Source organism: Perca fluviatilis, chromosome 23, assembly GCF_010015445.1.
Source record: "Perca fluviatilis chromosome 23, GENO_Pfluv_1.0, whole genome shotgun sequence".
In the NCBI taxonomy this organism is placed as follows: Eukaryota; Metazoa; Chordata; class Actinopteri; order Perciformes; family Percidae; genus Perca; species Perca fluviatilis.
In genome coordinates, this window is record NC_053134.1 from 11848999 (window position 1) to 11876563 (window position 27565).

The window sequence follows — 27565 nt, forward strand, 5'->3', positions numbered from 1 at the left end:
TGGTGTCATGGTAATGAGCTACAACTGAAAAAGTGTTGGCCATGTGAAATTAACAGCTCTTTACAGGAAGCTAAAACATTTATTGATTCAAAAATATCTTACATGAGTATGTTTTCCCATCTCTTCATGTCTTACAATGCCATCTGGTGGTCTGAGATTAAAATGAGCCACAAAATGTGCTATTCTGGGGCGAAATACCGGAAAAGAAAACCTGCAATACAGTAAAGTAAAGAGACAATCTGGTTTGAGATTACCACTCGACGTATAAAGCACCACTGAAGAGAGTGTGAAAAGCACAATCCTGAATGTCCTCAGGTTTTTTTTTAACAGCACAGTCAAACAAAGTGAAGGTCCAGTCTTTTCTTTATTACAGCTCTGACTTGGGAGTCATTTCCCAGTTCCTTGTGTGATCTTTTGAAGCAAATACTCCATTTGGAGATTGAGATTGGGCTGTCCTTTCTTGGTCTTTTTGCTCAGCATCTGAAACGTCTCCAGCTTTTTCTGTTTGTACTTCTGAATGGCTTCTTCTCTCTGCTTGTTGTTCTTAATGTATTCCTGGGATTTCACAAACAATAAATGCAAAAAGAACAAGACAACCGGTCAGTAGAAAGTCAGACTGTAATTTGATGTCTCAAAAAACTAAAACTGTGAACTAATGTTGTTCTTTTTTTTTTTCTTCATGGGTAATAGTTAACAATAAACATTAAAGAGAAACACTTTACCTCTTTCTTCTTTTTCCGTTTTTCTGTGATTGATTCAAATTCCTCTTTTGTCTTCTGGTAGGACGTCTTCTTTAGCATTTTCTTCCTCATGCGGTTGCTCATTGGAAGACTAGAAGAGAATATTATGAAGAAAGTATTACTCTGCATTTCCCAATATTTATGAAAATATTAACAGTAGAAGAATAAAACAAATACTGAGAATGCAGTCCAGTTTAGACAGTTTTGTTTCCACTTAAAGTGACAGATTTCTGTCCGTAGATTGCAAACATTTATAGTGTTCTATGACAGTGGTTCCCAACCTTTTTTCCTTGACGCCCCCCCTACTCATGTCTAAGAAAAGCTGAGGTCCTGGAGGTTTGGCCTACTAAGTAGCCTGCCTACAATTTTAAGCAAGAACAAAAATACATAGTTTTCATACAGACTTTTGTATACATTATAATATTGCAATAATTTTTTTTTTACCTCAACCTTAAACCAGATAAAGACTTGCACCTCCCTGTGATCTTTGCCGCCCCCCTGAGGGGTGCCCGGACCCCAGGTTGGGAACCACTGTTCTATGAGACCTTAGAAACTCAGTGGATGATATCAAGTAAAACAATGCATTGTTGTCAATCATACAAAGCAATGATGAGCATCTAACACATGATGATACATATATAGAATCAGAAAAGGATTTGCTGCCAAGTAAGTAACACTTACAGGACATGTGCTTGGTGGTTGGTGCATACATAAACAAACATATTAAACATCTATATGAAATAAACAATAAATTAGAGCTGGGCAATATATCGATATATCGATATCGTGATATGAGACTAGATATTGTCTTAGATTTTGGATATCGTAATATGGCATAATGCACAATGTCTTTTCCTGGTTTTAAAGGCTACATTACAGTAAAGTGATGGCATTTTCTGAACTTACCAGACTGTTGTAACTATTCTATTATTTACCTTTACCCACTTAGTCATTATATCCACATTACTGATGATTATTTTGTGAAAGCACCAATAGTCAACGCTACAATATCGTTGCAGAATTGATATCGAGGTATTTGGTCAAAAATATTGTGATATTTGATTTTCTCCATATTGCCAAGCCCTACAATAAATACAGGAACAAATATACAAACTAGTTATAATATAATAATATATACAGTATATGGCCTCTTTCTTTCTGGCGCCTACATTACCCACAGTGCAACGTGTCCGCCGACAATTCAGTCCGAGTTTTGGGTGTGTTATACTAAAGTAGCCTCGAGTAACGTTAGCTGGCCTCAAGGACAGATGAGGAGCGGGCTACAGAGGTCTGTTACGCTTTCTTATTTCACATCTTTAGATTTGTCATTTTCAAACTGTGTCATCAGACACAACCAATGCTGACTCAAGTGACATCACTTGAGACAATTTATCAGATTTACGCAGCGCCCTCTGGAGTCATGAAAAAGCTTTAAACAACTTATTCACATATGCAGTAGTACTCCCTGAGACCTGTGAACAGACTTGATGTGTGCAGTTCCCCTTTAAATCCTACATTTTAAAAAGGCCCACGCATTAAAATATGTTCAAACCAGGTTCCACAAATCATCTCCCATGTGCCATGTGTAATGGGCACTTCTTCACCTTCAATGTAGTTTTAGGTAGTAATGGAACTTCTCTATTCTCTATTTTTCTATTTCTATAATGATCACTTAAAGTCACTTTGTTTTTGAGCTGCGAGTCCAGAATGTTTTCTCACCTGTCTTTCTCGGAGGCTGCTGTTAGTTCAGGGTTCCCAGTTATAGAATCTGTCTGCTCAGATCCACCAGTAACTTCTGGATCAGCATCAGCAGCAGCATCAGCTTCATCATCATCGTTGTCATCTATCTCCTCTCCCTTCTCCTGCCCTTTCATTCTCAGCTTACTCCTGTTCAATCTATTGGTCCAGGCCTCGTTCTTCAGTTTCTCTGCCTCGGCCACGTATAGATGCCTGAGGTGTTCTGGGTACTCCTCCTTGTACAGCGCTTTGGACTCAGGATTCTTTTTCTTCTCCTTCCGCAGCAGCTTGTTGTACTCATGTTGGACTTTTTGCTTCCTCTTTAAAGCAAACCCCTGACCTGAGGACAGAAGACAAAGGCATACCATGCTATATTAAGTTGACACTTTCTTTAAATGAAGGGATGCTTGATGGACATTTGTCTGCCTAATTTACTATAAGACTAGAGATATTGAGCAAAACAGCTAAAAAGAATTAAGCTAGAATCACATTTTGTCACGTGGAAATGCCAGTTTAAATTGAGAGATTTCCTAGTTGAGTTTGGCATCATGTTTGAAAACGATATCTATGTGTAACGTTAGATAGGCTGTGCCCCATTGCTGTCGTTCTCTTTAAACGCAGCTGGGTGAATGAATCAAACTCCTATTAATGATCGAAGTACTGTTTAGCAAAGACTTACCTTCCTTAACACTGCCTTCGTAAACTTTGTGCTCGGGGACCCATTTCTTCTTTTTCTTGACACCCTGTGCGTTATTTTGGGATTTCTTCCAGTTGCCATCTTTCGCGGTGAACTTCTTATTCTTCATTTTTTGATCTGTCGGTGCCATTTCAGTTAAATCTGGCCAGGAAAAGTGAAATGTTTACAACTCTCACGCGTGGTTCAGGCTGTTTGGGCTGCGTGCCATTTCCTGACAGACGCAGTGTGATGACGCGTAGACTACAACGCAGACATAAAAATCGATTATGGAGCAATTCCAATCTAATGTGTTTACACTTCGAGCGATTCGTTATAAACGAGGACATTTTTAAAGTCATGTCATCGTGGACAATTATACACATCAACCGGTGTCTTAAGAACTGGACGAACTGCTTGAATTGATAACTTAACATTTATTTTTGAATCTGGTTAATAATCAGATAAAGATATGTTATAAAATATATAGTAAATATTCATAACGAGTCGCTAAGATTGTCTAAAAGTCCGCATTTTGGCACACCCTAAATGCCTCCCCTTGTATGTATGCTAGCGTATATTTTATAAAAATATACGTTATTGTAAAATAATCGAACAGTATTTTTCGACTGTTTATGTCTAGACGTACATCAGCAGTGTGGACGACTTCTTACATGCTTCACTCGGGCCTTCTTTGGAGAGCTGTTTAATATGTTGTCCTCCTCATACAGCCTCACAGAAATTCAACGTCGAATAGATGAAGTTAAGCGCTTTCTGTCTATAACTCTGAGCATCGCCAATGCTCACACGGTGGAGTTTTACACCCAGGACGTGTGGAACCGCTTCATGGCCGTGCTACCCGAGGAGGTCCTGTCAACACTCGGCCCGGCTAGTGACCAGCAGAGGGAGCCAGGACACAAAGCAAAAGGTCAATACATTTCTTCAGTCGCTTTAGAAATTAAAAAAATAATAATAATAAAAAAAAAAAAAATATATATATATATATATATATATATATATATATATATATATATATAAATGGCATCAATAGATAGATGAAGTGGTTCTTGTCAGTCTGTTGTTTTAACTTTCATTGATACATTTATTTAAAAAAAGAAAGAAAAAAAAGGTGTTGAACTAACGGCTTTATTTTATTAATGGTGACCAAATGATATAATGCTTTATAGATGAGTTAGAAACCATCAGTTAGAACAACTTATTAGTTGCCACATGTCGTGAAAAAAGCCTCTTGACAGTGCAGACGGCATGACCACAGCTTCTAGTAAAAGGTTGCGGAGAATCTGGACCAAAATACGTTTTATAACAAGCATTTATTAATGGAATGCCAACATTTATTACTGCATTATTACCAAATGGAAAGTGAAATATTCTTTTCAAAACCTGTTAGCCAAAAAAGTTGTAAGTGACATAATTTTCTTATCGCTAAAAAAAGGGTCTGATTTAAAGTATCACCCAAATTAGAAAAAAGTTCATCATACATAATTACTTTATATAAGTTGCCCTGTTTTTGAGAACCTGAAGCAAACAGATTTCATGGGGACTATTTCACTAGAAAGTAGTTTCAATGAAAACTGTTCACAGTGAACTGGGTCTCATCCATGTTGCTGTTAAATGTTTAGACTGTATTTTTTCAATGCCAAAAGAGCAACAAACACAATTGCATTCCCCTCCTTTGTATTGGGGTGGCAGCATAAAACCTAAGCGAGACAATATGTTTGTTTTGTTTTGTTTTGTTTTAGATTAACTCACCCTTTATGGGATTTCATTCCTACCACGAACATCTGCTAAATTAGAAATTTGAATGTGTATAGTATCTACCATACACTCAGAACAAAATACAAATTTTCACTTAGAAGAAAAAAACTGTTTACATGAAAATCCAAGCACAATTTTGTCCAACTTTACCCATATTTCTGTGTCTGTCTCCATAAACAGAGCATTCAAGGACCACATTCGGGTTTTGCAATGATACAAACCGGCTGGTTGATGTCTGTGAACTGTTGCAGGCAGCCAAAGCCCACTCTCTCCCTGGCCTTGGAGTCTGTATGAGCAGGGATGAGCTACTGCAGGCCCTCAGAGAGAACAGGTCAAAGTCTGGAGCTCCACCTGCAGAGATAGGTAGGGGAGAATGGACTGCCTGGTTCCATGCTGAGAGAAGGAATCCAGTAAAGAATTCTTCAGGGTTGTCCAGCTATCATGTAATTGATTTGAGGTCTTTGCAAAGGGGCATTGCTGGCAAAATTGACATGATTTATAAAAAATTGTTCTGACTAACCCAGGTGCTGAGCTGGAGACAGATGAGTTTATGAACTCTAAGAAATCTCATGAGGTCCAGTCCATGTCTGAGGTGGTGGCCTGTCTGGCCCAGCGCTGTGGAGTCAAACAGGTAGAGTAACATTTTTAAAGTTTCAAACAGTGCCTCAAAGGCTCTGATTAGGGGAGACCCGAACCCTTGGACCCCAAACATCAGGAAGTTTATCTCTCTGAGTCTCCTTATCTCCTTCCGTCTTTTGTCTCCCACCCAGGTGATAGATGTAGGCTCGGGGAAGGGCTACCTGAGCTCCTTCCTGTCTCTGCAGTACGGCCTCCGGGTCTATGGCATCGACTCCTCCAGCACCAACACCTACGGAGCCCACGAGAGGAACAGGAAGCTAAAGAAGTTCTCCAGGGCGTACCAGAAACACAACAAGGCAGTTAGGGGACAGGGAGAGGCCGCCACACATTCACCTCAGGAGGAGTTAGTAGAAATAAAGCCTGGAATGGATGGAGACAATGATGTTTTACATGGCGATGGGGCAGGAATTGTGTCACAGGAGGAGGAAAAGGTGTTAATCGGCTCATCAGATGTCAACCCTGCAGCGGAAAGGCATTCAGAGCCCAACGCCGAAACAGACGAGCTCTTCCTTAGCGCCCTGTCAGTGGATGTGCTACAGCCTACATCCCCCAGAGTTCCACCCAGACAACTGAGTGCTGAGGAGAGGGAGAGGAGGAAGACAGAGAACCTGGAGAGGAAAGCTCAGAACAGAGCCGCCAGCGCCAGCGTCATGTTTTCACCCCTCACTTCTTACGTCACTGCGGAAACAGAGCTCCGAGAGCTCATCAACGAGCTGGAGGTGAGCAAATCCAAAGTAAAAAAAAAAAAAGGAAAGAAGTAAAGATTGAAAATAGATTCACTGTGTGTTTGGGCAGCGGTGGTGGTGCAGATAGGAGGCCAGCCACGCAGTATACAGTATAGTAGCAAAGCAGGATTCCCACAGCAGCTCCTGAAATTACAAGTCTGCCCCAACAGCTGGAGTTTACATTACTGGAGCAAGTGTGAGACGTTATCACCGTGCCAAATCTGCAGTGCGTCATCATCAATAAATTTTACCATCGATCTCCTCCCCTCCCCACCTCTTCCACTGTTCTCTCCTTTCTCTGCGTGCTTTCGCCGCATTCCAGGATGCGGTCATGGTCGGCTTGCACACGTGTGGCGACTTGGCTCCCAGCACCCTGAGGATGTTTGTGGCTAAGCCGGAGCTGGCCTCAGTCTGCAGCGTGGGCTGCTGCTATCACCTGCTGTCTGAGGAGTTTGACCCTGCAGGACAGGGTAACCACACACAAACACACACACACACACACACACTGGCAGCGACATACTCAGATACAGATCACAGCCAGAGACAGATTTGTGTGTTTGTGTCTGTTTCTTTGTGTTATAAAGCTGTGACAGTGTTTACACACACACACTCCACCCACTTTTTCGAGAACACATGGTTTCCGCTGAACACCGAGCTCACAGTTTTTCCTCTCTATTTCTATGTCTCTCTCCCTCTTTTCTCGCTCACGCACGTCCCATAATCCCACCTCAGACACCTGCAGTGCTCACTTCATCACTCTGATCCAATCTGAAATGAAATATCGTCTTCCCACACAGAGCCACATAAACACTTTATAGTCATATTTTATAGTAAACAAGTCAAATGTTCCGCTGAGAGTCTGGAGACTCAGCCAAGTTACCCTTCTGGAGATTGAGTTGAGCTCAGAAACTCGCTGTTGAGCCATTAAGAGTGGATTTATGGATTTAGGATGGCTGTTTAAGGCTGCTTAAAATGAGATTCTTTTGACCTTAGTGAGTGATTCTGCAACTAGCATGTTGTATTTACTCTTGGCTTAGGAGGACTTTGCTCTTATTTAGTTAGCCTAGAATACAGCACTGAGGAGATTGTACGGCAGCCTCTACAGCTGCCTCACCTCGGAGGTTAATTCAGGTGCCAAAACGCAGGAAACTGGATATCAGGACTGATATCATCCTCGTTTCATGCTCCTTTGGCTGCTCAGTTTACGAGGTATGAAATCTTCTACATGTGTCCTCATGCTGTGACTGTAGCCCCTGTGTATCTATATGAAAGAGCCCTCACTACTGTCGATACAGTATCGCGTCATCTCTTGTTAACAGCGTGACCTTCGACCCTCACGTCATCGGGGCCCGTCGTAGCTACAGCCAAATGCGAGCGGAAAATGATATCACGACAGCTGATTGAAAACACTCCTTTCCATGCTTGTTTCTTGAACTCCAGCTTGATCTTTTAAAGAAGTGACAAAGGCTCACACACACACACACACACACACACACGCACGCACGCACGCACGCACGCACGCTTTATCTCCCCTGTTGGCCTAACAATGCAGTCTGGGATGCAGGCCAGCTCCTGTGGTGGCCTGCCTCACCCTAGAAAAGAGCTAAAGAGCTGAAAAGCTTCATTATAGAAGGCTACATTTATGTGATCTGCTCATTTGGGGAGCGATTCATCAAATGCATCATCCATGTTTAGTACCTTATGTGGAATCGAGAGTCCAATCTCATGCTGTTTACTCCCAACAAGATAAGTACATTCAGGCGTCTTAAGCTCTGGAGCCAGCGTGTCTCTTCATAAAATATTTGCAAGTGTACGATCACAAATATTTGTCTTTCTGAACAGGAGTGCATGTACGTGGCCACTTCACATGTGAACTCTGTGGCCAACATGAGGCATTGCTACTATAAACAGCTCTGTGTAAGTACTGTAATCTGCCCTTCAGGCGGAGGAAAGGTTTGTAAACCTCAATTGCCTCCGAGGGCCAGAAGGGAAGCTAACCCGATTGCTAACATGTTAGCGTGTCCAGAGCAGTTTGCAAGAGCCCGGCCGCAGCTGCACATGTTATTACTGCTTCTTTTGAAAGTATCCTTCTGGATTCACTGCGCCTTGGCCTCAGTCACTGACCCTTTTAGAAATGACATGAAAAGGATGGCATGCTGTCAAGTAGTCACACTCGGTGCCCTGCCACTGGGAATCTGTGTGTGTGTGTGTGTGTGTGTGTGTGTGTGTGTGCGTGTGCGTGTTGTGCGCGTGCTAAGCTCTGCTATGGTCAGATATCTGTGGTACTTACTGCTCCTCTCACGACAGCAATCAGAGGTCTTTTTAAGGCAAAACTTTTAAGAGCAATGAGTTTTATCTTAATTCTTCTCTTCAAAGAATCGAAGACAGACACACTGAAAAGAAGAGGATGAAAGTCTTTGTAAATTAAAATGTTTCCTAATCCTGCTCTCTTGATGTCTCCCTGGCAATTTCCTTTTAGAAATTCATACTCACGGATTGCAGTTGTTTAAAAAAAACAAAAAAAACGCCCCCATGAATCAACTGATCCATCCGTTGACTCCTATCATCTCTGTGTATTCCCCGACAGAGTGTTTGCCCGGTGTGTGTGGGTTCCCTCTGAGTCAGTACCTTCGCGACCGGTCCTGGTTCTGCGGCAGAAATGCCAGGATGTCGGCGTGTTTGGTGAGTTTGGACGACAGCACAATAGATTTTGCACAACAGCATCTTTCCTACAAATACATATGATCTTCAGATTCAGATTTCTTTTTTTATTTATGGTAGGTTATAAGCAGGGCATGTGGATGAAGTAGGTTTTTAATGACTACAGCTACAGCTCCACTTTTCCCAAGAATAATTTTTGTCTTAACGATTTACCATTTTTCTAAAACACAGGCACTCGAGAGAGTTTCACTCGGCCAAGGGGTAAGTAAGACACGCATCCTAAGTGTAATCAATACATAAATGAATCGACCCCATCGCACAAGAATGGGACTCAAATGTCTTTCTCATTACGTCACACCCATCCAAACAAATCTCTCAAATTATTTCAAACATTAAATATGGGTGTTCACAATCACTCAAGACTGTGTTATCTTCATCGCAGATCTTCAAACAATCAGCCCATTAATTCTGCTATTGTTTTTAAGTCTGTGATTGACTACAGTGTATTTATTTAAAAATGTAGAGCTCGGAGCTCCGGCCCAAAGCCTGATACACGATACCACCAGCCATTAATATGGAATGTTTATAAATATTAATGCAATCATGGTAAGATTGATTACTTGTTGGAACTGGGGGTTCTGAATCCAAAAACAGGCTTGATTGCTGGGTAGTCTTGCATCAGACTCGGAAAAGTGTCAGAAATATTCATCAACTGTTCGTTCACATGCTGGATGAATCACAAGGGAATAACAAAGTTTTTATGTGAAAAAATACAGTAAACTGCGTTATGTTGCATCAAGTTCTCTTTGATCTTTTCTGCAGATTCAGATGGAGTCTCTGTTTTACCGAGCGGTGCTTCATGTTATTCTGAGGGATCACTACAGCTCCTTTAAAAGGTAACAACAAGTACTGTACATCTGGCATCACTTTAATATGAGAAATTACAGCAAGTGTACAAAGCACTTACACATCACACAATATTTTATAAGTATAATTTCACAGTGTCCACATACAGTAACACACGTGAGGTAGAGCTTCACATTTCAGTAGCAGTCTAAAGGATAAAAAAAATAACTGTTCTTTTCTTTTCTCTGAACCAGAAAAGAAAAGTTTTTGTTTCTGGTTTATTTAGGTTACAAACGAACCAAGAATTGCAAACAAAAGTCACATGTACTCAGTAGCAGACCTGATCTTACATCATAGACTTTAGTGCTGAAACAACGCGGTCGATTTAAGATAAGGATTAGTCCGTCAGAACATTTTGATCAAGAACGATTTTGATAGTCAATTAATTAAATCCTTTCAAGCTTTAGTACATAACTTTTTGATATTAATGAACGTCCGTTACATTCAAGCCATTGCCAAATGAGTTGCTACAAAGCTAATTAAGATCAGCTCCACACCACTCTCTCTGGATTTCTCAGTATGGCTATGTTCAGAAGCTTTGTTGTGTCATCTGGTGTGTTTCCCGCGCAGAAACTCGAGTGAAGATAATGACCACTTCTGAAGAGTCCATCATGTTTTTTTAAGCCTCCGTGTCCTCCTTGGCTACTAGCAACTGCATGGAGGAGGGGTGGGGGTGGTGCGCGATCGCGGAAGGCTTTTATCATGTGGACACGCCGACAGTTTTGTTGTCATTACATAGAATTCCTCATGGGGGCGACAGAAACTGCGCACAATAGCTTTAAAGCAAAAATGACAAAAAATTAGCTGAGTTCCAGCTTCCTAAATGTATTTGTGTAATTGCAAATAGAATATATCTAGGTCTTGGACTTTAAGTTGGACAAATCAAGTTATTTGTAGATGTCATCTTGGGCTTTAGGAAATATTTTTCAATGAAAATAGGAGGGCTGCCGAAGTGAAAAAAATAATTTGCTAGAAATGTATCTATCTTTGTTATGCTTTACTTTTTAAACATGAGTAACTGCTGGCTCTCAGAAGTCAAAACCTGCTGGTTTACACCTTTACAATCTGAAGTTCTGGGGTCATTTGCTGTTGTTATTTTGCATTCCTAATCGCTGACGCTTTTCATGCATTTCGGTCCAGATCTTAAGTGGATTGCCGTCATTACTCTCCTTTAACTAAATAAACTGAGCTATTTAAGTACTGCAAATTTCAATTAGCCCTTATCAAATGCTTTAAACGACCCAAGCGTTGACCTGGCCCCCCTCCTGCTCTGTGGTCTTCAGTTTATAACCAACATCAATATCCATTACTTTTCTCCAAGCAGCGCCTATTCATCACCGTTTAGTCCTTTTAGAAGTGTTTAACAGTTGGATTCTGGTTGCTATGGTGTCATTTCTAAAAAAAAAATTACATTTTTTTTATTTATTGTACTGGGCAAAAATGAGACGTTCAGGTACTGAGAAATGGTGTATATACTAGAGGTGTTGAAATTAATCAAATAATTGATGCATCAAATCATGGACATGGACGATGCTGCATCGATAATGGGCCTGGCCATAATCGATTATTTCTGTTTACAATTTAATGTATGCCTAACAACATTTCTGTTTACATATTCTGGTAAGTTTTGCACATTCAGGAAGTGCCATGTGCTCAGTGCTGTAATTTTATGTATCCAGTTTATTTAGTATTAGAGCACTGCAGAATGTTTTTTTTTTTTGAAGCTTGAAAAGCTATGAATTAAATGACCTATATGGCATTAATAGTAAAAATGTATTTGACATCAAGATATTGAATTGAAATGAATCGTTGACGTGATAATCGTAATCGAATCCGGAGATCAGTGAAAATTCACACCTCTAGTATATACATTATGTGTGTTTTGCTCTGCAGTGAAAAGCGAGTTGGGAATGTCTACTCCAAGGCTAAATCATTTGTGGACTACGTTCGCCGAGCTCTAAGCAGACTGGAACTGGATGAATCAAAGGTCAGGACCAGAATATGACTATTATCATCTTACAAACAAGACCTTCCAGAAACACACACTGTGGGAAGCAGTCTCTATTTTGGATTGTGAATTAGAGGGAAACATGTTTCTTTGTTGGCGTTTATTTAGAAAATGCAATCCAATGTATGTCAGGTTAGTGAACTAAACAGGAGCTTGAGAAACTTGCTGTCTTGGTTTAGGATGTTGCCCGGCACCAGGATGTTGAGGTCATCCGGTTGCCCTGGGTATCCATGGGAATAAGGATAACGCATTTCTGTCTGTATGTCAAAAGACATAAACCCTCTTTTTCTTTTGCTTCTCCTACTTCAACTCCTCTTCACATTCTCCTTTCCGTCCCTCACTTGTTTTCCCTTTTTTTAATATTCTGACTCACATGCATATTTCTCTCTCATCAGCTTTCTGACAGTGACATCCAGGATTACCACGACACATACACGCCGCGAAGGGGCGAGATGCACGCCTTTAACATGGTATGTCCTTGATAACATTTTAACAGAACTGGTAAGCAGGAAAATCATTTTCATTCCTGTAAAATGAGATGTATAATGCCAATAAATTGCAGACCATTAAGTGAGATCATGTAGTCTGCTGGGAAGTAATACTGTTGTACAGAATGGGAAGAAAACCAGCCTCTGGTTTCAGCGGAGGCCACTAATTGTGGTGTCAACCAACATACCATTTTCTTTTATGACATAAAGCAGTAAAATGGTTTTTGGGGATCGCCCACCAGCTACTGGGTAGACACTAGTCATGGTGGGTTTTAGTATGTGGGAGCAGCCGAAAAAGGACAACTTACAAGCAATGAAATAAACAAATGTATATTTAAGGTCATGTTAAATCTTCTCTCATCATCATCTTTGTGTAGTTGAAGGTGACCCTGGCTCCCTGTATTGAAGGTCTGATTCTCCTTGATCGCCTCTGCTACATGAAAGAACAGGTAAGTAAACTTATTTCAGCCGGGACACTCTCATTAATCATTCATTGCGAAAAATATTTATGAATTCATTTTGGATGAGTGGCTCATAATAGACCCCCTTTGGCAAAACCTGGAATACTCAAAAGTCCGATAAACATGAAGTCATACTGAATAGACACAAAGCCAAGAAGAGACAGGGGAGGTTAACTTGCTGGGAAGTAGTAGGCAGTGGTGCACATGGATGTCATATAAGAACTGGATACAGTGTTGGAGGCGGAGCCCCGTTTATTCCTACAAGAGCAACTCAGTGGCGCATGAAACCTATATGGAGCCTAAAATTCCCTGGATGATCGGCACTACTTCCGTTTTGTGCAGCCCGTAGAGCAGGCGAACTAGAGACCTCCGCCGGTCTCCACTAACTTCATTTAGATATGATTTAATTGTGCGGCTCTTCTAAACTTTCCAAATGTTATCGGGCCGAATGGATCAAATTCTGATAGTAAAACGAGTCATTCCACGGGGGTTGTCAGCGGCAGTGCAGCGGTAAAGGTGTATGTAATAAAAAAAAAAGGGCGCCTCACTAAAAAGTCTCAAACTAGAAAATAAAAAAACAAAAACTGTACTAACATTGAAACAAGTGCAATCATGACTCAGTGATATTCACCAGCATGCTACTTTTTCAGCTGGACTCATCTTTATAATTTGCTTGTACAGCTCGTTGATTGGGATTTGAAATTTGCTTCCCAGATGATGAAAGCGAAGACGCAAAAATCTCAGCTGATATATCAAAACCTTTTTTTCTGTTTCTTTGTTTTTGATTCAGCCCTCTGATAATAATAATATAGGTGTTGGCTAAATTCAAGGCGGATTGCAATTGAATGTCTCATGCTTCTGCAGCCAAACACAACATGCTAATCTTTAGCCATTGAGTCATTGTGATGAGACATGTACAAGCCGAAGGCTTTGAAGTTGTGATTACATGCGTGGCTGTGTGTCAGATGGACTTCCTTAACAGGGTCGTGTAATCAAACAATATAATGTCAAGAGAGCTGGTCAGATTTGAGAGGTCTCCCTGGAGGAGGAGCAGAAGAGGAAAAAAGAAGAGGTGATGGATGTATGTGAATATGATCCATGCGATGATAAGTGCGCTGAAGCATGCTCGGCCTGATATAAACACACACCGATCAGGTTGTTTAAATTCTGAGCAAGAGCTGTGATTATTATCCAAAACATACTGTAGATTTTTGTTTTTGTTTCCAGAAAGTCTTCAGGCCCTCGCTCCAGTGTCAATAGTCAAACAATGATGCACTTATTAAGCAATGTATACACTGTGACGTGATGTATGCTGAAAGGTCAAGGGACCAAAAAAGTGTATGATGATAAAATATGCATCGGTGGTTGTGTGTGTTCATGGAAAATAGTGTCGTATATGCTGTTTTTAGCGATGGGATAGGTAGGTCTGTTGGTCCACCACTGTGGTCCAGCCTGAAATATCTCAACATCTATTGGATGGATTGCCATTATACAGACATTCATGGTTTCCAGAGGATGAAGCGTAACAAATTTGGTGATCCCTTCTTTCCATATAGCGCCATCATCAGGGCAAAAATGTTGTTTTTCCCGATATTTTGGTTCATTACCAAATACCTGCAAAACTAATGACATTCCAATCAGCTTGTATGTTAGCTTGATAACACGCTAAACTTAGACGGTGAACTTGGTAAACATAATACCCGCTAATCATCAGCATGTTAGAATTGTCATTGTGAGCACTTCAGTATGCTGATGCATGCTTACAGAAGTGTCAACAAACTCAAAATGGCTGCAAAGCCTCCGTCACTGGCAGCAAGATATAAATACAATTCAATATTAGCACTAATTTGATTAGATACAGCTAATTTATAAGCAGCTTATACTGTTACATGTCAAAGAGTCCCTGAGCAAGTCACCGAAGCCCAAATTGCTCCCCGGGTGCTGTATGTATAGCTGTCCACTGCTCCTAATACTTAGGATGGAGTTAAATGCAGTAATTGAATTTCACTACATTGTACTGTCAAATTGTATGTGACGAATTAAGAATAAAGTTTAGTTTTAGTTTCATTAGTATCTGGTTCCACTTGTTAAGGAACTCCTCCAAATGCGTAACACAACAAAAGTGGCGTGTAACCTATTTAAACTGCCCGTCGAGAAGCTAGCATGGAATAATGCATGAACATCCCCAAGAATAATGGGAGGGTTTTCCTATTCTTGCCATTCTACTGACACGGTAGGGATGCAGCGAAAGAACAGCCTTACAAAGTGTGGTTGAAAGACTTTTCTACTCCAAAATGACCTCTAACTAAAGAGCTAGCCATCAAGGAAGACAAACTTGTTCTACACATGAACAGGAGTCCACCTGACACAATATTTGTACAGATGTTTACTCTCTGGGGATTCAATAGAGAAATCTTAGTGAGAAAATCATACAGCAGAGGATGCCAATGGGTCACAAAGCCAAAACTGGAGAGAAGAATCAAGAGTTGTATGTCCATGTGTTTTTTATTCAGTTCTATTGTGTCTTATTGTTTTTTTGGGGGCGTGTGTGTGTGTGTGTGTGTGTGTGTGTGTGCCTTTGTGTCCTGCAGGAGGATTTATCATTCTCTGCACTGGTGCAACTCTTTGATCCCCTGCTGTCACCGAGATGTTATGCTATCATCGGACTGAAGAGCTATGGAGACAGAATTTTATGTTGATGAACTTATACATATGCACACGATTATAATACGCTGCTTGAGAGGTCATGATTGTACGCGATTATATCAGCAATCACACTTGAGTGATTGTAAATGTATGTGTTCTCTCGTGCTTGTTTTGATTACATGTATGATTAAATCTTAAGTTTTGTGATTTATTTATAAAGTCTCTCTCTGTATCACTTTCAGAAACATCTTGTTTTGTTTTATATACTTTACTGTTTGCGATGAAAAATAAATGTTCTGTATTTTTAGCGTTCCGTCCTTGACTGTGTGCTCCTCATGAAAACACATGCTCAAAACACCTGGAAAAACTGTCATTCCTGTTTGATTGGATTGTATCCATCTCAGGCTTTTGTCTTTATGTTTCGTGACTCTTGAGAAAACACTTGTTTTTTAAGGACCGTTCAGGGAGCCAGGGGCATTGTGGGATTTAGGAGGCTCTGTTGACAGGTCTGGAAACCCCATTTCTAGGCTCTCAAACCAGAGGTAGTAGGGGAAAAGATCGACAGGGCAAGAGAGGCATCCTTGACCCCGCTTTACTTGTGTTTTGCTTTGCGCTTGGTCATTTAATAAATCACGCTCGTCTTACATGTTTGATAACAAATGTTATAGTCTTGAGTGCACACATGAATTATGGTAGTGGGATTTACACCAAAGCTAATATAAAGCAGACACAAGAGGTAAAGAGTGAAATGGAGTATTTAGGGGACCAAAACATTTAACAAAACAATTATTTTACAATGAGATATTTACTTATTTTTAAACTCAACTTACAAGTTAAAATATACTATTTGAAATGCTACAAGTGACAATTTCTTATAATTACCTTACCGACAGAGATAGAGATAAAATGAACCGGAACTGGAAATTCACTCAGCTACTCTTCTGTTATTGTCTTTTACACTACAAGGAGATGGCCTAGTTCAGTGATTCCCAACCAGGGGTGCTTCTGCACTAGCCAGGGTAGTTTAGATAAATAAAAAAATATAAATTATGATTCGATTGAGAAAATACATCTGCTTATTGAGTCAGCTAACACTTTTAACACCACGTGTTGCGGTGAAGAGTACATGAAAAGTAGTTAGCGATTAGAGATCACTTAGTTTAAAGCAGCCAAATGGATAGATAGTATAATCCTGATAAAGTGAAAGACATTGCTGAAATACTGTAGCCAAACGTAATGGATAAGGAGTTAAAATAGTTAGCTAAAATTAATGGATAAATGGATGAAATAGTTAGCTCAAAGTAAGTGATAAATGGTTGAAACGTCCAGCTTCTGCCACTCCAAGCGTGAATGCAGACTTGACCAAACCAGCCTAAACATTGACATTTCATTATATAAAACAATCTAACAATATTTACTTTTATGTAATTTATAGTTAAATAACAAAAAGTTTAAAATAAATTAAAATGGGTCCGTCTGACAACAAAGGTGATATCTTTTATAATGAACATAATGCTGTCATATTGTGCCCTGTGTGTCGCTCAGTACCCAGCAATGAGTCAGTAATGGTCATGGCAGCTGTGCATGTGAACAGTGTCTCTGTAGGAACATCCATTTTTCAAAAGTATGGAGACTCTCTTCAACAAAATTAGCCTGAAACGAAAAGGAATATGACGCACTTTCCCAATGTGCAGTACTTGTATAAATCACATCTTCCACTATACTGCTTCTGTTATTTATTTTTATACTATAGCTGCAGCAGCCTGCACATCTGTAGGCCATCCATAGGTCTGTCAACATTGTCGTGGTGAAACTGTGTCCCAGAGCTTTATTTTTATCTCGGTAAAGACAGACGGAGAGGTTCTCCTCTGCGTCTGGACCATGTATGGATCCGGCACTTTGTTTCACACTGACAGCCTGCTCTAGTGGCCAAACCGGACTAACACGAATGCAAGCAATTCAAGATGTTGCCAGGTTTTGTTGTGGCCGAGTGAGTCACGTCCTGTCGATCTGTCTCGTCCTTGGTACTTGCATGTGTGCTTGCGCACATCCCTGGCACAGTCCTCTTTCATGTGCCCACATTGAAGACAAGAACAATGACACGATAAAAGCCCTGCTTTCAATGCACACAAACAAACATGTCAACTTGTGGGGAAACAAATCAGCAAAAGCTACCCAGGCGTTGCAGTAGGTAAACTACAATTTCCTGACTTTGCACTTAAGGCAGGAAAACGGGTTACAGGACGTGATGAAGGATTGGAGACAGAAATAGGCTGCATCATGCAATGCATTCCCACCTCAGATGACTTTTCATTGCAAGGTAGGAATGAGAGGAAGTGGAGGGGAAGTGAGGGGAGTGCGTCAAACACTTTGGTCCTATGCAGTGATCTCTGTTTCTCACGGTGGTGTTAGGATATGAATCAAGTTCCTGCTACCCTCCTTGATTTGAAAAATGATCTTGGGGTTCCTCCTACATTTGCAGTTTGTATACTTTTAAACATCATCCAATCATGTTTACATAAGTAGTTCTCAGCTGGCCGATGTTTTTGATTTAAAGAATGCAATTTCTTCCAACTTCTTAATCAATGAACTCAAAATAATCAACGGGTAAAATTTGGAAGGGAGGTGGCAGGCTTAATCAAACAAAACCATTTGCAGATTGAGGAAAAAGGAGTGAGAGAAAGACGTGGGTCAGTTGAAATGATCAATTTGGTGATGATGAAAAAGCCATTTAAACCTGCACACTAACCACCTTTACTTGTACATCCACTCTCATACACAGTGTCCTAATGTCTTCCATCTTTCAGCATGGTCATCATGTTGTCCTGTTTTAACTGCCCCTGGGGATTTTGTGTTGGGGCCTGGGCAGACAGCCATCAGAGAGCAGGGTGCCAGGAAGTAGCTCTGGCTGCCATCATCTTGCCCCTTCAGTCACCAACAGACTACACTTCTCTGCCAGATGCCCTGCTTGTGAGGAAGAGTGGATTTGGCCAGACGTCTCGTTTTAGATTGAAATCTGCTGTTATCACATCAAGTCACTGCAGATGTATTCTCTGAATGTATTTTTTTTTTTTACACCTGTCAGCGATGTATCTGTGGATGCGTAAACAGGCGTGTCAAGCTGTGTAAATGTTTGATTCTGAGACTCAAACAATGTCACCCTCAAGAAACACTTGACGGAGAACGGACAACTGCTGTTTTCAATGTGACACACATCATCACATCATCACGTATATATCCAAGAACAGTACTTGTCCTCCCTCTGATTCACATTTTCCATTAATCTTGTCCATTCTTTTGGAATGTTAGTCAGATAAAATATCAAAAACAAGTCATGGAAAACAGTGGGAGATAAACTAGAAACCCTGTCATGTATTTTGTAAGATTTCATGTACAGCTTCAACCTCTAATGCAATTGCAAATTAAATGTAATGCTTCATTTCCCCATGGCTTAATGTGATTTACATGATTAAAACTTGCTTTGTTTGTATGTTGCTTAAATCTAATAACCTGGATGAAGAATAGACATCCTGAATCTGTAAACATCTTCAGTGAGCTGTGATTGAAGGGCAACTGAGACTCGTACAGTACATATTGTAAAATATATGTCCTGTAGTAGGCTATTTACATCATGTTGGCACAAACTGCAATGTGTAATGGATGCGACAGAAGGAAACTGATGTGGACCACCACACATTAAGAATTTCTAAAAGGTTTTTCCTGTCATTTTGAGTAAACCACTCAGTATTTGTATACCACCCTTTGCTGTCATTGTGTTTAAAGACTTTCCTGAGGTAAGAACATGCTTTGAGTTGTATAAATTGGATTTATTTTACAGTATCACTGAACTAATTTAAGCAGTCACGTTTTGCATTCTTCCCCGTTTTTATTCCCCCTCACACGCAGCTTTGAGACTCAGAAACTTACATTGAGTTTGTTGCTGCCGCGCGCTTAATTGATGATTGACCAACACGAGTCGCCATTTCACAGTCCATCATTAACAATAACACTCATTATCCTTTCCTAATTCAGCGCCAAACCCAAACAATCCCCCCCCCCCCACACAGTTATATTTCTGATCTTCCTGAGCAGAACGAGGAGGTGACACCCTTGCGGATGTTTCACAAACCAGGGTGGATTTGATTTGGTGTGCGATGTCTCCTGATTTTAGGTTGCCGAGTTGATATTAATACCATGGGTGTGCTATTTTGTAAGGGCAGGGCCCGGTCCTTCCAGCTGTGATTATCCGTTTCCTGCGTGATGTTTATCTGCTGCGGTGAAGAAGCAGTGGTTCCGGAGTAAATAGCACAGGAAAATTACCATTACTCGCTTTGTGTCGCTTAAAGGGGAGAGGAAGTCTCCTAATAGCAGGGTCGATAGAATTACAGTTTGTTGTTAGCGATTTTGCTGTTGGTCAGTTCTGTCTCTTCAATTAGATGAGTGTACTTAACAGGAGCATTATCTTGTAATCTGAAAAAAAGAAACATTACATATAGAACCATGCCATTAGGTATTTTGCATAATAACCCTTGCACAATGCATAATAATGCTTGAGGAAATAGTTTGACATTTTGGGAAGTTTGCGTATTCCCTTTTTGCCAAGAGTTACATGAGAAGATTGATACCACTCTTGTGTGTGTGTGTGTGTGTGTGTGTGTGTGTGTGTGTGTGTGTGTGTGTGTGTGTGTGTGTGTGTGTGTGTGTGCATTAAATAGAGCCTTAAGCTTATGCTTAGCTTAGCATAAAGAATAGAAACAGGGGGAAACTGCTAGCCTGACTCTGTTGGAAGGTAACAAAATATCCGTCCGTCTGTTCATTGGTAAATACACTGACCATGGAATACATTTGCAGGCATACATAGACTAAAAAAGGCACAAAAATGAATTTGGACAAAATCACTTTACATGCAAATTCGAAATCTAAATCAATTCTGCCTTCAATCCTCACTTCCCAACATACGAAAATTGAATGTGTTTCAAAGTACAGATATCCTGGTATTTTAATTGATGAATCTCTTTCTTTTACCCTTCATATTCAGCAGCTAGCAAAAAGATTAAAACTTAAACTAGGGTTTTATTTCAGAATCAAATCCTGCCTCTCGTTCGAATCTAGAAAGAGGCTGGTCACTGCCACTTTTATGTCTGTACTTGACTATGGTGACTTTGTTTTATACATGCATGCTTCATCTCAAAGTTTACATGCACTGGACACTGTATACCATGGATCTCTGAGGTTCATCACTGGTATGAAAGCCCTCACTCACCAATGTGAATTATATGAACGTGTTGGATGGACTTCTCCATCAACACGGAGACTTCAACACTGGCATATCTTTATATACAAGGCTATTTTAGGTCTCCTTCCATCCTACCTTCTGACCTATATCAGTGTAAATTGTACCAGGACTTACAATCTTCATTCCCAGGATCTTTTCCTTCTGTCTGTTCCAAAGGTTAGAACTGAGCTGGGGAAAAAGGCCTTTAAGTTTGCTGCTCCCTCTACATGGAACAAGTTACAGAAATCCATGAAACTTACTGAGCTGGTCTCATTGGTCGCTTTTAAGAGGATGTTGATTGATTTGGAGGCAGCCACATCTGGCTGTAGATGTTTTGCCTGATGTGTTTAGGAGTGTGGTTGACTTTGAAGGACTTGCTGTTTCAGTTGTTGTCTAGTGTTTTTGTGTATTTTGTGTTTGTATGTACTGTATGTGTGGTTGTACTGCTGACTGTCTTGGCCAGGACACTCTTGAAAAAGAGATTTTTAATCTCAATGAGTCTCTTCCTGGTTAAATAAAGGTAAAATAAAATAAAAAATAAATGGACTGTGAAGTTGTATTTCTTACATTTTTCTGTTATATTTGTGTGTATGAATATTTTTTTACAATCTTTCACTGTTGTATAACAATGTTTTGAGTGATTATCAATAAGGATGTGTACGTTTTTATAAACCCAGCCAGTGTCTTTTTTTCGTGTATTTCGGGTTCCGGGCGGTTTTATACTTTGTCAAATTGACAAAATGGTAAGTCAGAGTTGTAGCTGCGTTTGTTCTGAAAAAAAGGACCCCATAAATGTGGTGAGAGGACAGATTTAAAGTTTAACAAAGACAAAAATGAGTGCATAGAAACTTATGCCAAATTGAACCTAGAATCCAGATGGTTAATAAGAAGTCCTGTTACCCCTGTTTCTGTATGCTAAGCTAAGTGCAACTAATACTCATTAAAAGCATAAAGGCCCGTTCTGAAGGCCTCAACAAACAATAGTTAGGTCATATCTCAAGTCAAATTATGCAAGCATTTGCTTTGTTGAAGGGCAAAACAAAATGTGGCTTGAATGAGAAAAGCCACATGCTTTTAATTCTAAGGACTAAATGATTGTCACTGCCTATAACAGATGAAAACATATCAAGAGAAAGAAGAAAATGCATTCATCTATGAATGTAAATAGAGCCAATGATTTACAAGAGCCCTTAACTGCCCCTTTTAGACCTCTTCATCTAAAACCCAAAAATATGTTTTATTTAGGACCGTTGCCTGTTTACACCTAACAATATATTCATTACAGCGCTCAGGACGTAGCAGGTAATCAGTCAGAGGGACTAAACACTTCTTCTCCTGTGGCTGTAATGTGTTTGTTTTTCCCTGGGCCTGTTTATTCTCTCTACAGGAACATGTTTTCCCTCTTTTCCTCAGCTAATCTCTCTCATCACTTGGGCCGACTCCCCATGGGGCAGAGTAACGGCACAGTGTGTGTCTTGTAGGCTTTGTGTGTTTTTTTTTGGGTATATATATGTATATATATATATAAGTTATGATAATGTTAGTGTGCATCTATCCTAATCTCACAAAAAAACAACAACAAGGCTGTATCTTAAGGTTGGCTTACAGATAAAGTGTCAAAAGATGTGAAATGACTGAGTGTCTTCCTACAACCCAAACACTCATTTGTTGCCTCTGGACACTGATGAATGCTATAAAAGCGGAAGCACCTCAACATAAGTCTCAGGTAAAAAAAACACAGCAGTTTGCCTTTCAACAGGGTTTCGTGAGGTCAAGGCCAAGTCTTTTTTCAGAGTCAGGGTGGCTGGGTGCCTCTGTTACAAATGACTACTCTTGCCCTGTAATGCTCCGTCACTGTCTCACCCATCAGTGGCCGATGCCCTTGTGCTCTGCTCTGTTCATCCCTCTCCAACCATCTGTTTTACTCTCTCCGCTGACCGCACTGGATTTCTTTGCCTGGAGCCCCGACTGAGGGCCAGGCGCTGGTCCAGCTGGTAGCCAGCAGGACCAGGCTGCACACTTCCAAACTGACACCCATGTGCATCCCCACCATAGGGTGAGGTACAACAGTTCATCAATCACACCTCCCAGTTCAGTCTCCCTGTAGAGACAGGGGGGGGGGGCTTGGTGTACAGCAAACAAATCAATATTTTTCATGTGAGGGTCAGAATGAGATAATGTTATACCTACAGCTTTTGCCCCACCCCCCAACAGCTGTTTTATTGCAGAAACTTTCAATCTATGTTGTTTTCCAAAGTCACAATTCAGTGTGGGAAATATTCCAATGTATTACACAACCAGACATCCAATGTTCATCTTACTGTCAGTAAAAGTAAATTGTGTCTAAAACAGCCAGGGGTCAAATATAGAATTATATTTGGTCATAATTGCACATCCCCTGGTCCTACAGAATATATATATAATATTAGCTGTTTAATACATGTTATATCATAATCTATTCATATATTTTTGACATTGTAAATATTGCTTTAAATTATTTGAGTTGAGGTAATTAACATGGTTCTCTTTGTGCGATTTATGTTTAGGTCATTTATTTTAAATTTAGCAGGTGAAAATACATTTTACAACTCAAAACTGAAACTCAAGGTTAATATGAGGTACATAACATAAAATGTTTGTTTGCAAACGTTTGACTTCAGACTTACATTTCATGAGACTTTCTGTACACGATTGAGTCTTATATATTCTGCTCCATCAGTAATGCATAAAAACCACAATTACTTATTGCCAACAATTCCCACCTTTTCCCCTACAGTGCAGAGCCCAGTGCGCATGCTCAGCCTCCCTGAAAACCACATGCGTCTCCCTCGCTCTGCTCTCTCTTGTGCCAAGGCGGAGAGATGCGCACACTGAGGACACCGCAGCACCGAAATGCGCACAGCTCCGAGACAGACCCGGCTTTAGCTTCACCTCCCAACACCCCTGACCCGTCTCTCAAAACAATGGGTTACAGGGAATATGGCTAACTTTGACACACTTTTGCATGTCACGGGAAATGCGCTGCCGAGCGGCTGAATTGAGAGCACAATAACACACACACACAGACTTGAGAGAAGAGGGGGGACCTGATTCCAGTCATTTCTATCCCAGCTCCTCTTCCACTTTGGTTTTGAGAGATGATCACGGAGCTGGTGTGCACCGCCGTGGCTGTGGGTCTCTATCTGAACACGCTGGACGCAGATTTCTGCTACGATGACAGGTAGGTTTCGCCCACAGAGCGCAACAACATCCCCATCCGCTCCGCCACTTGTCATCTCCCCTTGTTACCTCCGCACGGAAGCGGAGGGGGAGACGGCCGGGTCGTTGCGCCTGCCCGCACGGGTTGCATGCATGCTTTTGTCCGTAGCCTGTAATAAATCGCTGCTTATTCTTCGGCTGTAGTTAAAGACACAAAGACAGCGAGTGTGAAGGGAAACGTAGGCTACTGAAACATGCGCGGTAAAATTGTAGTACTGTGACCAGAATATCCCTGCAGTGGTGTATTCCTGGAACTTGGACTGGGCTGCTCATTGAGTTCATAATGCTGTATATTGCTCTTATTTGTAGCCTATGTTTTGTCCCTAATGTTGTTTGTGTTAAAATGAGTATTGTTAGCCTATATAGGCCTACTTTTAAAATGAGATTGACAATACCATACAGCGCACATCGCATGGTCCGCGTCCATAGTAACTATAACAGCAAAAGAGGTGAAATCCAACACGTTGTGAAGTCCCCTCGCCTGCTGCGCACATGCAGCGGTTCAGATGCTCTTTGTGTTGATGATGAAGCACTCGTGCCTGTTGGAACAACGCCCCGCATCCCGGGGGGAATAAAAGCTAATTTAAACCGGGAGTTTCATTTTGCAAACAGCTGAATAAACATGTCAACACTGTCATGCTGTGTGGAGGAGAAAACGGTGCTGCCCTGATGGAGGCTAGGCCTACTGTAGAGGTAAAGGGAAAGGGGATCATCATAAGAAACTTTCACTAACAACAGCCTAGTTTTTAGGTCAACGTGTTTATGTATCTTACAATATATATATATATATATATATATATATATATACAGTTTAGTTACATCAGTAGGCTTATCATAGACCTGTAGTTTCAAACCTGAGGTGTCAGGACCCTCTGGAGTCCCAAGACGAACAATGATAAAAGAGAAAAGCATACAATGTTTGCTACTAACAATTATTTTCATCATCAATTATAAAATCAATATGATCTGATTATTTTATCCATTAATCGATTAGTCATCTATAATATGTCAGAAAACTGCAACAATGTCCCTCTAGTGTACAATGTGACTTCAGTTTTTTTTTGTTTCGTCTGACCAACAGTTGAAATCCCAAAGACATCCAGTTAACAATGAAGTGACAGAGAACAGAATTAATGTCTGTGCAAACAGCTAATCGTTTTGGCCCTATAACATGCACATTTCTTACACAAAGAATTTTCTCTAATTGTTGGCCTCATCTGTCTGGGCCTCTGGACATCATTCAAATGAAACAATCACTATTTGGTCAGGTTGCTGCTCCGTGATTCATGTCCACACTGAGGGCGTATAAACTGTGAGGAGTTGTCACTGAGCCAAAAGGGTTGGGAAAGATTGATATAGACTAATCTATATGGCTAAACCAGCCTGTTGTGTTTCACATCCACCAAAATATAAATATATATTATAACATGTTTGTTAGGTGAGTGTGTCTGCCATACATCTGTGCTTGTGAGAATAATAACCCTTCATGTAAAAGTTCAGCACCACAGCTGGTCCCCTTTTAAAAAAAGAGGAACTGGTTCTTCATCGACTCTGAAACACTGTATATGGGCATAAGGGGTTTTGGCTCCTGCAAGAGTTCTGTCAAAACTGATATGAATTCATCTTTCATTATCAAGTATTAAATCACAGGTTGAAAACTGGGATATGCAAGGTATGTGCTAGATCTCTCTGTGGATACAAAGAATGAACAGTGAACAGGTCGCCTCCCTTATTCGTCCACAGCTCCAGTGGTTGCTGTCTGGTAAGGATCTCCAGACACCCCTCAAAGGTCAAAGATCCTCCCTCTTTACTTTTCAGCACCATCAGTGACCCCTCTGTGTGTTACGCGTGAGCAAGACAGAGTGTGTGTGGAGGTGAAGGAGGAGGAGACGCTGTAAAGAAACATAGGGTGGTGGGAGAAATGAGCTCCGTATGCCGTCTCCAGTTCCATCACACCTTGCCAAGTATCCCTGTAAAGTGGCCAGCGGGGTCATTCATCTATCAGCCTTGTCTGTACATGTGACCGGGACACCTAGAGGTTGTCAGAAAGCCCATCGGTGACAGATTATCCGCGGCGCTGCCCTGCCCGCTTCGGCCTACGCTCGCACTCCATCCCCTCAGTGAAAATTCAGTGTCCGCCAATGCTGCGTATCTATCAATGTCACCATGGTAATTTAGGCTCTTGGGGACACACTCTGGCGTTTTGGTTCTGCGATCTCAGATGGAGGAGGTTGAATACCAATCAGAGGTCTGACCTTCCCTGGTCGTTCATCAAACGGCATCCTCTCTCGGGGTCAAGAGTCATGTGCTCCCGGTCTCTTCCCTCGGGGAATAGAGGAGAGTTATGAGCAAAAGGTTACAGCGAGGGAAAGATTAAAGTGGAAGAGCGTTGCACTAATCATTCTGGTCTGGAGTTGTTCGAAAAGATCGTCTTGGTTGGAGACAAATTCGTTCTTCTACGTTTGTCTTTTCTAAAGCTGCGTTCTCGGGAGCCGAGACAGTCTTATCTGGCCTTTCACCCTGTAATCAAATTCTTGTCACATGCAGTTCTTAACATCGAAGACAAGATGGCGGAGGAGATAATTCTAGGCACTCCGACTTGTGGGGATGTTCTGGTCAGTCTCTGCTTTTTCAATCATGTCAGTTTTTTTTTCCTGGGCACCGCTCAGGTCCTATCCGAGCGCTCTCTTGGCCAGTAGTAATCCCAATGAAAAGCCTCTGTGTGTGAAATGACTACGTTTTATGGGAGCTGGGAGAGGACTTGAGCAAGGCACATTTTTGATTCGGAGAATCAATCAAGACATGATCTGTTGGTTTACAGTTTCTCAGGTTTAGACAAATGTAAAGGTAGACTTTATCCTTTTTTGAACACGCTATCATATTTGTACAGTTTTAGATTGATTGCTTGAGAATTGTGGTCATAGATTGGAAAATATATTCACCGTAACCTCTGGACTCTCCTTTGAATACTCATCATCGAGGGTTTTGACAGGTTAACAAATGAGGCTTCGCGTGATGCAGACATTTCAATGATATTGGTTTTTAACAGCACCTTTTGACGCATCGACCCAGTAATGGATGTCTCTACTAGGAATACTTGGACATTATTCTGCAGACACCAGTAGTGCAGGAAGGACAAGAGACAATGGAGGCGATATTGTTAAATGAAATGCATCCTAAGTGGCTTTCAGCATTCAGAGTCGTGTATCCCAAAAGATCTGTGACCCCAATAACGGCACAGTTCCCTCTGCGTAATAAATGCATTATGGTCTCTCAGGGGATTGAAGTGAAAACATCTTCCCTATTTGTTTCAAAAGAGAAAAAGAATTTAATGTCTGGACAAGGGCCTGGGTTTGGAGGATTTTAGTGAGGTTAAAATGTCACTGACTGGCACACTATAATTTCAGTTTAATTCTCTATTTGAAACTTCCTCAACGTTAAAACTAAAAATGTTCGTCCCTAGTAAGGGTTTAAACAATTAATTAAATATGCCACACAAACAACACAGAGTAGTGACTGGAGAGAAGGACCACAATGACACAGAGTCTGTTGGTTGCAACATCTGTTACTTT

The 27565-nt window shown here is 40.9% G+C and overlaps 3 protein-coding genes across 4 annotated transcripts in view; 2 read left to right on the plus strand and 1 right to left on the minus strand.

Annotated features, from left to right (window-relative positions):
• Nucleotides 1–65: 65 nt before the first annotated feature.
• Nucleotides 66–3959, minus strand: ccdc59 (coiled-coil domain containing 59). Of its 2 annotated transcripts, XM_039791467.1 has the most exons (5): nt 3825–3959; nt 3157–3315; nt 2460–2817; nt 723–831; nt 388–555 (listed from the first exon to the last, which is right to left on the minus strand). In XM_039791467.1, the coding sequence occupies exons 2-5, from the start codon at nt 3302–3304 to the stop codon at nt 388–390; spliced, it is 783 nt and encodes a 260-aa protein (XP_039647401.1). In that variant the 5' UTR covers nt 3305–3315; nt 3825–3959. The 2 variants fall into 2 exon arrangements, with proteins under 2 accessions (XP_039647402.1, XP_039647401.1); XM_039791468.1 differs by lacking the exon at nt 3825–3959 and having other exon boundaries at nt 66–555; nt 3157–3304.
• mettl25 (methyltransferase like 25) lies at nt 3682–15701 on the plus strand. The gene is made up of 12 exons (XM_039791457.1): nt 3682–4078; nt 5107–5289; nt 5451–5557; nt 5697–6284; nt 6613–6760; nt 8878–8972; nt 9183–9212; nt 9774–9847; nt 11751–11844; nt 12261–12335; nt 12731–12802; nt 15406–15701. The coding sequence occupies exons 1-12, from the start codon at nt 3862–3864 to the stop codon at nt 15511–15513; spliced, it is 1791 nt and encodes a 596-aa protein (XP_039647391.1). The 5' UTR covers nt 3682–3861; the 3' UTR covers nt 15514–15701.
• A 7847-nt stretch (nt 15702–23548) lies between these two features.
• Nucleotides 23549–27565, plus strand: part of tmtc2a (transmembrane O-mannosyltransferase targeting cadherins 2a) — a 56920-nt gene continuing 52903 nt past the window's right edge. Inside the window, exon 1 of the mRNA XM_039791449.1 lies at nt 23549–23955. Within this exon, the coding sequence (XP_039647383.1) occupies nt 23873–23955 (83 nt within the window). The 5' untranslated portion in view covers nt 23549–23872. The remainder of the gene's footprint in view (nt 23956–27565) is intronic.